This window comes from Peromyscus leucopus, chromosome 11 (genome assembly GCF_004664715.2).
Source record: "Peromyscus leucopus breed LL Stock chromosome 11, UCI_PerLeu_2.1, whole genome shotgun sequence".
NCBI classification, from domain to species: Eukaryota; Metazoa; Chordata; class Mammalia; order Rodentia; family Cricetidae; genus Peromyscus; species Peromyscus leucopus.
The window spans coordinates 19,791,241-19,803,962 of NC_051072.1; the positions used below are offsets into that span (position 1 = coordinate 19,791,241).

The window sequence follows — 12,722 nt, forward strand, 5'->3', positions numbered from 1 at the left end:
TCATTGCTCCTTGAGACCACTGACAACTTGGGGATTCTAGAATCATATGCAAATCCTGGAATCAACCAACTCCCAGCCACCAGCCAGTAGCTCCGTAGAATAAATGAGAAAGGTGCTAAATCAGGCTGCTATGGTGTAAATCATTCTCCATAGATAAACTAAGCAGAAAAAATAAAAACTGTAGAGATTCTTGCCAGTGAGTCCGCAGACATATTCTGGTCAGGGTACCTGCCACACACACACCTTGCACATCATATGCACAAGGGAACGCAGTAGACAACTATACCAGGTCCTCACCATAGAGAGCTTACAGAGAAAAACAAAGGATAAATATGCAGTAGGTCAGGTGAAGAAATTCTAAAAATCAAATTAATGAGGAAACTGTTTAAGATGGTGTGACCAGGTTTAGCCTTCTTAGTAGAAATCTTTGCAGTAAAGATTTGAAGAAAGAAAAAAATGAAGGGATGAGCAGTGTAGAATTCTGGGGAACGACCCGCAAAAGGGGGAAAAGGAAGAAGAGGTCTAATGCTAGAGCCGACTTCCTCTGTTGTAGGAACGGCTAAGAGGTCTGCATGGCTGGGAGAAAGGAAGAGATGGAGAGTTAGGAGAGGTAAAAGAACAGAGGGAGAGGGAAGAAGGGGGAAATAAGAGAGAGAGGAAGGAGGAGGTAGAAGAGGTCGATTAGGAGGCAGCAGGGTGGTTTGCCACGGTGGATCTTGTGGGTCCTACTCGGCTTTATAGTTCATGGTAAAGCCTGAATTTTATCTAATTGAGGTGAGAAGCCATCTGGAAGCTTTGAGTAGAAGAGCTGCCTAATCCCAAACTGCACTTTTAAAGGGTCATTCTGTCTGCTATGTGGAGAACATTATTGCAGATAAAAGAATATGTCGCTCTAAGTAAATGTGCTTGAGCATCCATCCCCTTTGATGTAGTCAAATCTCATGACCCCCTCTTGTCTAAGACACACAGATGTCTGCTCTACTCTCAGGGCACACAGGGCCATGTTTTATCTCTCTACTGGAAGATCTACAACACGTTAAAGAGGGCTCAGCCCACCAGTGCAGTCCCGTGTGAGCTCCATGGACCCAGTACTTCCCCCATGTAAACGTCACATGCCTCGTGAGGGAAATGAATGACAGCTTTCACTTCCATAGCACAATAGCACACGCACTGAGGTCCTTTCACAACTGTTCCCTCACTTGGGCCTCACTCTAATAACACAGAGTGGGGCCGGCTTAGAGAGTCGGGGCGAGGTCCAATTTAAAAGTGCTAATGCTAGAAGTTAACAGACCTGAGATTCGGTTACCCCTCTTGATGGATCAACATGCTTCCAATTTGAAGGGGGAAAAAAATGTCTTCTGGAAATTTAGGCTAAACACTTTTATATTAGTGTTTGATCCAAATACCAGTTTTACCCGCTGTATTATTCTCCATGTGATGAATGGAAGTACTTAGCTCTTCAGGTTGGGTTGACTGTTCATTCTCAAGACTTTCGCTGCCAGCCTTCCCTTAGCACAGATGGATTTGACATATAAATATAGATTTAAGTCTAGAAACGTACATAGATTACATTGGTGGATCAGTGCATGTTCCAGTGATTTTCCTTATAGGATAAAATCAGTCTTGTATTAAGAAAATATGCCTATACATAGTCTGGGGTTAGTCCAGACATAAATACTGAACCACTATGTAAGACTGTTAGGTGAACAACGAATTCCCGAAATGCTGAGTTTTTGATTCAGTTACCATGTTTAATTGTTCAATCACAAAACAATTTCCTACTATAACTTTATTGCCATGTTTTTAGATACATACAAGAGAAAATATGTCACTATATAAATCTGCCATGTACAATGTCTGTATGGGGGATAGAGAGATGGCTCAGCATTCACTGCTCTTACAGAGGACTCAAGTTTGGTTCCCAATACTCACATCAGGTGGTTTATAACTGCCTGCAACTCCAGCCCCTGGAAATCCAATGCCCCCTCAGCTAAGGCTAATGAGGTCAGACCTCATTAGGTAGCCAGGCTCATGTGCCCACACACAGACACACACTCAGACACATAAATAAAAATAAGCAAAGTCTTTTTTTTTTTAAGTATACATGCAAACACAGCTTCTTTCCTGCCAAATAAATCTCTCTCACTTGAGGACACATTACAAGACAAATCATTTAATCACAAAGCACAGTGAAGTCCCAGGAGAGGAGGTCAAATGATCCACTCCAGCCATGCTGAGGCTGACTGCCTTGCTTCCTATTGGCAATGATCACAGTTAATATTTCTGGACAATAAATATCCATGATATAAACTGAAATTACTTTAGAGGAAAGAAAATAACAACAAAAAGAAAATACAGCTTTGTCTATAATCATCTCTCCTAAACAATATAGGCATTTTAGGGTTTCCATTAATTTTTAATCTCCCAATTAGGGAAGATAATATAAATTTTGGTATTTCCTTAGTAGTTAATCTCCTCTCTTTAAAATTTAAAGCTGACTTCAACTAAAAACTTCTTCACTGCTTCCCATTTATTTCAAGGCTTGATAGAAAAAAAATGTGATTATTTGTCAAACTTAAAACTATACCGGAAGGCTGAGACAAAGAGCAAAAGATGACCGCCATGTATAGCTGTGGCAGCTTACAAAAGCACAAAGCAGAATGTCCTCAGCTTAGCATTTGTCATGAGGGAAAAACGTGCTCATGGATAACTATTAAACTTCTCACAGTCTATGAGTATAGTGACTTCCCTTTTGAGAAGTAGTGATGTTATAAATAGTTATCATTCGTTATCAGAAATGAAGAAAGGTGATAAAGTAAGTTCAGTGTTTTTGCCTAAATTTTTTTCATAACTGTTGGTTCATGGCAGAAATGTCAAAACCAATAGATAATTTTTTAGGTTTGTTTGAGCCCTTCTGAGGATGAAAAGGCTGTGTTAAATACGTTGAAAGTAAAATTAAGACCCGATGGCATAATGGCCACTGTGAATTTGATTAATTTCTTCTGAAATAAGTTTGAATAGCAAGCAATAAACAAATGCCTATTTTACTTAGACAACTTCTAACTGACAAATATCAATATAAAAATATATTGTTTGTTCTATCTTGTTACTTAACCTATTTTAAATAAAAACAATTCATTGAAACAGAATTTTGAGCATTGTATATTATTGCAAACTACTTATATCTTTTCTTAGAGCATTCATAACTCTAAATATGTCAGATAGTTAGGTGATTTACTTAAATTGTATTTTTACTAAGCCAATTTTAAGCCAATATTTTTAAACCTCCTTCAATGACATAAGTTTTAAAAATGCCGTGGACATGGGGAACTATTTTTCAGAACAAACTTTAACATATCAAATCTCTTCAAATTTTTCTCTTGATGCCCCTTCATTCATAAACACACATACATACTTGGCCCCTTTACATGGCCATCCTAAAAATCAATTACAAAATCAAATAAACTTAAAAGTAGGTTGAAAGCTAGTAACAAATTTAATTTTGAAAGACACCATTTCTCCAACTCCCTAGTCTGCCGTGAGTGTTAGGGTTGAAGGTGCTGTTCATCTTTCATTTTTAAGATAGAATTCTGGGTGCCCTTTGAATTTCCACAAGCTCTCCATCAATGGATCTCTAGTCCTCACTCAGTCCTAGCATCATTCCTGTCCTTGTCGCTCTGAGGCACTTAAGTGACACTGAGCCCTGCCTCCCCTGATGTCCTTCCCCACAGTTGCTCCAGGTTGTCTGTGGTTCTGTCTCAAGCTTTAGCCTGGACCTTTCCACAGGATGTTCCTCGGGCCCTCAGTCTCTGCATGTCAAAACCAGGGCCTCAAATCTTCTTCCAGCCTTGTGTTCACACTTGTTCCAACATCTTGTGACAGCAGTGTCCAGCCATTCTCAATTCAACTAGTCATGTTTGTTCAACACAATTTGGATTATGATGCTGCCATGTATGGACCACATGGATAGATTAACATGGCGTTTAGAATAGACCCCCAATTCTTTCCTGTGACCAACCCATCCTCTGCTTAGAGTGCATTCCACCTTAATCCTATCTCCTACACCCCTTGCCTACCTTACCATCCTCACCCACACTAGGGATCTTTTGTTTCTGAAAACAGAATGATTTTTAAAATAAAGTGGATAATAGGAAAGTAGCCAATTCCCTATATAAGCACATATATTAGCATTCTGAAGATCTGAAAAAAAGCTTAGTTTAAAAATAGGATATGTGGAAAGAGATGCAGAGACTCACATTCAAACATTAGGCTGAGCTTGGGGAATCCTGCTAAGGAGAGAGGGAAGGGGGATTGTAGGAACCAGAGGGGCCAAGGACATCACAAGAAAACCCACAGAATCAATAATCAACTCACAGAGAATGGACCAACAACCAGGGAGCCTGCATGGAACTGACCTAGGCCCTCTGCACATATGTGACAGTTGTATAGCATGATCTTCTTGTAGGACTTCTAACGGTGGAAGCAGGGGCTGTCTCTGACTCTCTTTCTGGCTTTTGGGACCCTATTACTCATACTGGGTTGCCTTGCCAAGCCTTAATATATAGGGGGAAATGCTTAGTCTTACTGCAACTTGATATGCCATGTTTTGTTGATAACCATGGGAGCCCACCCTTTTCTAAATAGAAATGTCAAGTACTAGGAGGAGAGGAGAAAGGGGAAACTGTGATGGGATGTAAAACAAAAAAATAAATAAATCTTTTTTTAAAAAAAATAGAATATATGCTGGGGAAATGGTGCATGAGATGATCCATGAACGATAGAACTGGAGTAGGCTTCCAGGGCCTACATAAAGGACAGGTAGACATGGCAGCCTGACTAGAATTCCAGAACTCTGAAAGCCAAACCTGGGAATCCCTGTGGCAAGATGGCTAGCCAGAACAGCCATATCAGCAGTCTCTGGGCTCAAGTAAGAGGCCGTGTCTCAGTGAATGAGAAGGAGAGCAATTGAGAAAGTTCCCAACATCAGCCTCTGACGTCTGCATACACATGCACACACATACAGGTGTGAGCACACGCAAGCGCGCGCACACACACACACACACACACGAAGTCAAAGAAATTGAACAGTTATTATATAAACTTGCTCTAAATTACATATTAAATAAACTTGGTCTAATTGCATCTATATTAAAAAAGAAAAAGAAATTAGCAATGATTTCCAAAATCACACAACTTGCTTAGCAAGTGTACTACTCAACCTAATTGTAAATATATAATTTCTCAAAATATTTTCCTTAATGTTACAGTTACAGATGATGCTTAAAAGCCCTACAAGTAGAGAGAATTAACAGATGAGCTATTCTCGGAGTGGCTTTATGAAAAGGGAAAAATCAAGGAACGTCTCTCTAAAGTCTTCCCTGTTTTCAGGTATTCTGTGGATAGACACACAGATATGGACAGGATATTCAACATTGATTCTGGAAATGGTTCCATTTTCACATCGAAACTCCTCGACCGGGAGACCCTGCTCTGGCACAACGTCACGGTGATAGCAACAGAGATCAGTAAGTCCAGCCTTAGCAACGCCGACGCCACTGGTGGGAGGAGGTCCCCGGGGAGGGCTTGCTCAAGCATGGCCAAAGCTGTGCACCTCGTCGTGACAACCCTGCTCTATACAGGCTGAGGGAAAGAGCCCTGGGGAGAGACCTGCAATGATGTTTCTTCTAAATGTGTGTTGGTTCATCTTGACTGGAGAAGAAACCGTGAAAGTTCTGCGATTTGGAAATAAAAAAATAAGAACGCATCTCTCCGGGATGGGGAGATAACCCAGCAGGAAGAGAGCTTGTTAGGCAAGTGTGAGGAGTGGAGTTTGGATCCCCAAGGTCCACATAAAGGCTGGGTGGATATGGCAGCTGCCTGTAATCCCAGCATTCAGGAGGAGGAGACAGGGGATCTCCAGGGAAAGTTGGATATCTAGACTAGGAAAGCATTCGGCAAGAGAACCTGCCTCAATCAGCAAAGTGGTTGTGATGTAGGACGACACCCAACATAAATGTGGGGCAAGCACACACACACATGCTTTTCAAAAAAAAAAAAAAGAATATATCTTTCAAGTGAAATAGAATAAGCACAAAGTAGATACTACTTCCCAAAGGTTGTAAGTTAGAAAAATCACACAAACAGCTGGAAAAAATGGACTTTCAAATAGGAAGCAAGGGAATAGGTAGAGTCATCTATCTTCAAAATGTAGGCATTGGGTACATTTAGTCATATCAAAATACAAAAAAAAAAAACAAAAAAAAAAAAAAACAAAGTGGCTAAACCATAGCAGCCTATTGAGTATCCTAAGAAAAGTAAATGGAGCTGCATCTTCCATCAGAAAGTGGTTGGTTACTCCGTAACAATGGTGCCTTTAGTTTCTCCCACACACACACTTTTTTTTTTTTTTTTTGATATGACTAAATGTACCCATTGTGAGCCTGCTGAGTAGACTAATAATCTGTCTGTGGACATGAGTGGAGTTAATGGCCTACTAGAACAGTAAGTTTTGAAAATTAACAAAGCAGGTCACATATAATGGATGGCTGACAACCTAGTTCCTTCTTTTCTTCACTCGGTTCTCTGTTTTTTTAAGGGAAAGAAAGCATGAAATTGGGTGGGTAAGGAAGAGAACCTAGGAGTAGTCAGGGAACAGAATGCGGTTAAAATACACTGAGAATAGATAAAACAATTTCTTTAAAAATGCAGGCATTGATCAACACCTCTTTGATATTCATTCTAACCTTTTGTAGAATTTTTATTTCAAAATCTTTACCAAATTAAGGGCTACAAATTATCACTTTCCTGTAGTCTATCAAATTGAGCAATATAAAGCACCAAATAATTGATAAAATGTTTAATTATTTTATGTCACTCCTCATAAAACTCAAAGAAAAATTGTGCCAAAAAAAACATGAAATTGTTTCACTCAATGGAAATTAATGTGAACTATGAGCAGCGAGCTTTAGATAGGAGAACATAAAAGAGGATACTCTTTAAAGTAATATTTTAGTGTTTAAAATAGGCTTCTGAAGATATCCCTTTTTGTTTTTAATTTCTGACGTTCTAAACACTTTTATTTATCTCAGTTGGATGTCTGCTCTGAAAGATCCCATATCAAATGGTTTATTACAGTTCTCTTTTGTCAACATAACTCATGAGATGTGACATCGCTGAAGGAGAGTGCTTGGAATAGCAAACAGCCATTGTGGGCAAGAAGAAGTGCTGGTGTTGATAGTGATCAGAATACCTCATTAGACACTTGCTAGAGAGGAATTTGGTTTCTAGAATTTATGCCAAGGGACTGCCGTGGATGCTAGCAACAGTAAACTCTTAAAGCTATTTTTCAAAACATCATGAAATTTAGCTTTTTACTAAAGTGGTTGTTTTATGTATTATTTAGGGTTTATGCCTACGGTTTTCTGGTTGTGGGATTTAATGTTTCTCTAATATATTTGAAGCTATGGGTGATTGAGACATACCACAATTTATGTACAGCCACTTTCACTTTGAAAGGATAGTATGAGAAAAAAATAGATGCTAGAGATCGTAAGGATACTATTGTCAGAACTTGTTAACCACCTTCAACAGCTCAAAATCTGAGAACTTATATAAATAAAGTCATCTTGCTCTTACTCCCAAGTCTCTCTACTTGCACTTTCATTTCCCTAGGAACCCAGACATTTTCACATGGCTTACTCCTTTCCAGTCACATCTGAACAAATGGCCCCTCTGAGAAGGCATGCCTGGTTATCCCATTCAACAGAACAGCTCCATCTCTCTCGATCCCTTTTCTCTGCTTAATTTCGCCATCTGGTGCTTTGTACGTTCATATGTTTAGTGTGCTTATCTCCACATTAGAATAAATACCTAAAATTCACTATCTTTATTAAGTTCCTTATCTGTCCCAGCCCATATTAGGTGTCAGATGTCCAGTAAGGTTATATTAAGTGAACATTCAAATAGACATTTGAGTTTAGTGGATGAGAGAAAGAAAACGTGAGCTATCAACTCCTGACCCTCCTATCAGAAGCCTCTCCTCCAACTATGCAGGGGATTAGCGGGGAAGAATGAGAATGAAAGAGTGCATGACTCTTGTCTAAGGGGAAATGATGATCAACATATAATGCCTATTTCTTTCTTTCTGATATGCATCAGATAATCCAAAGCAAAGCAGCCGAGTGCCTCTATACATTAAAGTTCTTGACGTCAATGACAATGCCCCAGAATTTGCTGAGTTCTATGAAACCTTTGTCTGTGAAAAAGCAAAGGCAGACCAGGTGAGTTGTATTTTAAAAAGCACCTTCAGATTGGAAGCCGGATTAATTTAGATCTAATAATTGAGATGATACACACAGCAGAGGGCTTGTCTTGAATTATCTATGAAGTGGATGCCGAGGAGATTAATACCATAAATAATAACCAAGACGAATGTTTGACTTGCATAAGAGAACAAATAGTTTTTAAGAACTGGAAGTTCATCAGTCTCCAAGACTGATGTGGATTCCAAATCAGTTTAAAGTTTTCATTAAAATAGATTAGTCACAGTCTTGCTGGAATAAAATCTTTATTGGTGAACAGATAGCTTAATTTGCATATGTACTTGAAAATAATAACTAGAACATATTATCCAATTGCCTATAATTCACAGTTTTACTTATTTACATTGCCCATCTGTAAAGGGATGCAAATTCATGAATGTCTCACTGCTTCACCCATTTGTCACCCACCTGAAATAGGTCTTTGCAGCCTGTGACAGAGAAATTAGGCTACACTTTGTCAAAACAGAAGTGCCCTATGAGAGTACAGGGAAAGTGGGAAGCTGAAGCTACCGCATTTTTTACATTAATTTTCTGTTTTAGTACCCCCCCCCCAAGTTGCTAACCTATGCGCATGAGAAGACAGTGTTTTCACACAGGCTGTCCAGAGTACTTCCACTTTGTTAAGTGGCAATGCTGTCAATGAGACCATCGTTGAGACAATTTATAGTTTTGGATGACTCATCAGCAGAGCTTCTCAAACAGGGGGATTTTTTTTGCTTCCTAGGGATATCTGGCAAACGTCTGGAGACTATTCAGGTTGTCACAGCTTAGGAGGGGGCTTCTGGTATACAGTGGAGTGAGGTCAGGGTGAATACCACTTCGTTTTCGGAGTAGAACCCACAGCAAAGAAGTAGTCCTGGCGCCATGGGTTTCTAACACATCAGTTCTTAGAATAGAATGCACTGATGGATTTTTAAGAGCTATCATTTTCATTAAGTTACGGACTATAAAATTAAGTAATTTCTTGGAAAACCGTCAGAAACACTTTTGGGTCATGAAACCTTTTTGGCAACCTTCTGGTTTCTATTTCAGCTGATTCAGACCCTACGTGCTGTTGACAAGGATGACCCTTATAGTGGACACCAGTTCTCTTTCTCTTTGGCCCCGGAGGCAGCCAGTGGCTCAAACTTTACTGTACAAGACAACAAAGGTAAGTGAGCTTCCTGCCTCCCCTTTCTCCACCCCCCTCTGGGATCAGACCTTAGGCGCCATCCCTATCTATTGACTTCCATCGCCACCTATCCAGTGCATGACGTGGTACCCAAACACATTCACCATTTCGCTTTCTGCTTCCAGACAACACCGCAGGAATCCTAACTCGGAAAAATGGCTATAACAGACACGAGATGAGCACCTATCTCCTGCCTGTGGTCATTTCAGACAACGACTACCCAGTCCAAAGCAGCACTGGGACAGTGACTGTCCGAGTCTGTGCATGTGACCACCATGGGAACATGCAGTCCTGCCACGCCGAGGCCCTCATCCACCCCACGGGGCTGAGCACAGGGGCTCTGGTGGCCATCCTTCTGTGCATCGTGATCCTACTAGGTAAACTGCTTCTCCCTGCATCCTATCTCCCCTTGGTGAGGGGCACACACTGTTACTGTGACACTCTAGATTTTTCCGCCTCCCCCATTAAGGCATACAGCCTGATCTAGGTGAGTAGAGTTATATGCTGGGAATCTGTGTTGTTCAAACATGAACTCATTTTTGCTTTGGAGAATGAACAGATGTAATATGTGCCCATGTCTTTGCTTGCCCAGGATACCATTTTACCAAAAGAATATATGTCTATCATACTGAAATGCATCTCAGGGGGGATTAGAAAGTACTATATATATGCCCTGTTTCTTCTGTGTGTGGTCTGATAATTAACTTGGCAAACACTGGTAAATTTTGAAGAGTACAAGTCATGCAGCATGGAGTGTCTGATAAAGACCCCTTTTACAAAGGCAACATTTGAGATCAACAGAAAACTGGAAAACAATGATGGTGACTTTTTCTCTCTCACCCAGGGGAAAAAAAATAAAAGTGTGGCAGTGTCTTTAATGAAACAAACTTACTTTGAACTACACAATGGAATAACTACCTGCTTAGTGCTGCTTTCTGGTTACCACATATATAATGTCTATATAATTTTTGGATTGTTCATAAATAACTCCTAACATTAAGAAGTGAATCTGGATCCCAAAGGAATGAATGTAATAAAGATGAAACACAAGACCTGTGATGGCTTGGATATGGCGGCTTCGTCCGAACTGCGCATGTGTTGGAGGTGTTATCCGCAGTTGGTGCTGCATCTGAAAGGGAATTGGATCAAGAATGGCAAACTTCATCAAATGACCGAAGCACTGATGGGTTCATTGTTGAGTGGGCTGCTAGGATCTGGCCCCAGTGGAAGAAATTATGTCACCTTTGAAGGATATAGCTTGTCCCTGGACCCTTCCTCTCATCCTGTCTCTTGTCCACCATGAGTTGAGTGGACACCATGAGTTGAGTTCTACCACATGTTCCTGCCATCATGACACTTTGCCTCATCTCAGTCCCAAAAGCAGTAGCTCCAAGTGGCCATGGACTGAATCCTCTGAACCCATGAGCCAAGATATATTTTTCCCCAATTAAGTTGTTTCTCCTAGGAGTTTTCTCAAAGAAGCAAAAACCAGCACAAGGTCTAGCAATGATACAAATGATGGGTTTTTTTTTTCCTGCCGACCAACTAATTGCCAAAAAACCTGAGTTTGAAAGCTTAACAAGCCTTTAACTATTACTCAAGTAAAAAAATTCAAATATCAGCTAATGTAGCCCTTCCACAAATGAAAACAAGAGGCTGGAGAAGGGCTGCCCTTCTAAAGGACCCAAGTTATATTCCCAGTACCCACATGCCAGATCTCACAACCATCTTTGACTCCAGTTCCAAGGAATCCGACATCCTCTTCTGGCTTCCAAGGGCACCAGGCGTACATGTGGTACACAGACATCCATGGAGACAAAAGACCCATGGACAACAAGCAAGCACAATAAAACTTTTAAAAATAAAGATATTTGTATTTCCAATCCTGCCTACATGACTAAAAAGGATCAAAGTTTGACATATGCTTGTAAGCACAGAACTCAAAAGGTGGAAAAATAAAGATCAGAAGTTCAAGGTCATCTTAGGCTACCTGGTAAGTTCGTGCCAGCCTGAGATACACAAGACCCTCTCTAAAAAGCAAGAAAGAAAGCATTAACCTAGATTGCACAGGAGGAAACCCTCCTTTAATAATGAAGCCTGAATAACAACAGAGAAGCATAGAAAAGGGCCTGCATTTCCACAAGAAAGACCTTTCTCATTACTAAGCAATGTTGTCAATACAACAAAAGATGGGGAACTCAACTTCCAAACCCTGATCCTCTTCCCAAGCAAGATTTAAACAAAGTACTTTGAGATCGGAAGGTATATTGCCATGACAGTGTACGAAGACATATCAGCATCCCGAATGCTGTGCAGCTGTAACACCTGGAGGACTTGATCATTGTTCTCGGTCAAAATGGAACTGGGGGTGGGGGTAGCTATGCCTGTGGAAGGAGAGGCAGCTCTCCTCTGGTGGTCCTTCTCCTTCCTCTCTCTAGTCATCTGTCCTGCTTTTTTACATTCCTAATTGTTTTTTAAAGTTATCATACAAAGCAATGTGTTTCGTCATGATCTCTTCATACACTTGTGTCTTCATACTTGGTTCTAATTCTCTCCCTCCTCTGCTACTACACCCTTTCCCCAGCTGGTTCCCCATCTGCTTTCTTCCATATATTCAATTGCCCACCTCCTCTCTTCTCGTTAGACCCTTTCTACTTCTGTAACCGACATTCCTACATGCAGCGAAACACATACACACACACAAATACATACACATGGATATGTGCACACATAATGTTAATCTAGGTTCTCTCTGTAGAAGAAAATAGAGGAGTCATTCTGAGTTTGACTTATTTCACATAACATAATGATTTCCAGTGCCATCAATTTTCCCGCAAATGCCATGATTTCATTTTTGTTTGTGGCTGCATAAAACCCCATTGTGTATATGTATCACGTTTTCTTTACTCATCTATTTGGACATCTAGGCTGGCTGCATTTCCTGGAAATTGTGTATAGAGCAGCAATAATCATGGATATGCAAGTACCTCTGTAGCATGTAACTTAGAGACCTTCAGGCATCAATCCATGTTCTCTTCTCTGCTTTCTTCCTTCTAACTAACTCACTTTATCTTCCCCTTTCATTTTTTTTTCCAGCAATAAATTCACTGCCTCCTCATTATTCTTAATTGGCTTCAGTGCTTCCCACACCTTGTCTAGTGTTTTGGGAATTCTGTACATAACTTTTTTAAAAAAAAAAAAAATGAGTATTGGCTTAACTAGGTTCACAC

The 12,722-nt window shown here is 40.3% G+C and overlaps 1 protein-coding gene across 6 annotated transcripts in view; it reads left to right on the top strand.

The window, feature by feature from the left end:
* Positions 1 to 12,722, top strand: part of Cdh6 (cadherin 6) — a 137,534-nt gene that overhangs the window by 115,950 nt on the left and 8,862 nt on the right. For 5 of the 6 annotated variants that reach the window (XM_037209376.1, XM_028884391.2, XM_028884394.2 and 2 more), the window contains 4 exons: positions 5,389 to 5,525; positions 8,158 to 8,279; positions 9,354 to 9,471; positions 9,618 to 9,869. In XM_037209376.1, the coding sequence (XP_037065271.1) occupies positions 5,389 to 5,525; positions 8,158 to 8,279; positions 9,354 to 9,471; positions 9,618 to 9,869 (629 nt within the window). Of the gene's footprint in view, positions 1 to 5,388; positions 5,526 to 8,157; positions 8,280 to 9,353; positions 9,472 to 9,617; positions 9,980 to 12,722 lie in introns of all 6 variants that reach the window. The other variant, XM_028884397.2, reaches the window with a different exon arrangement.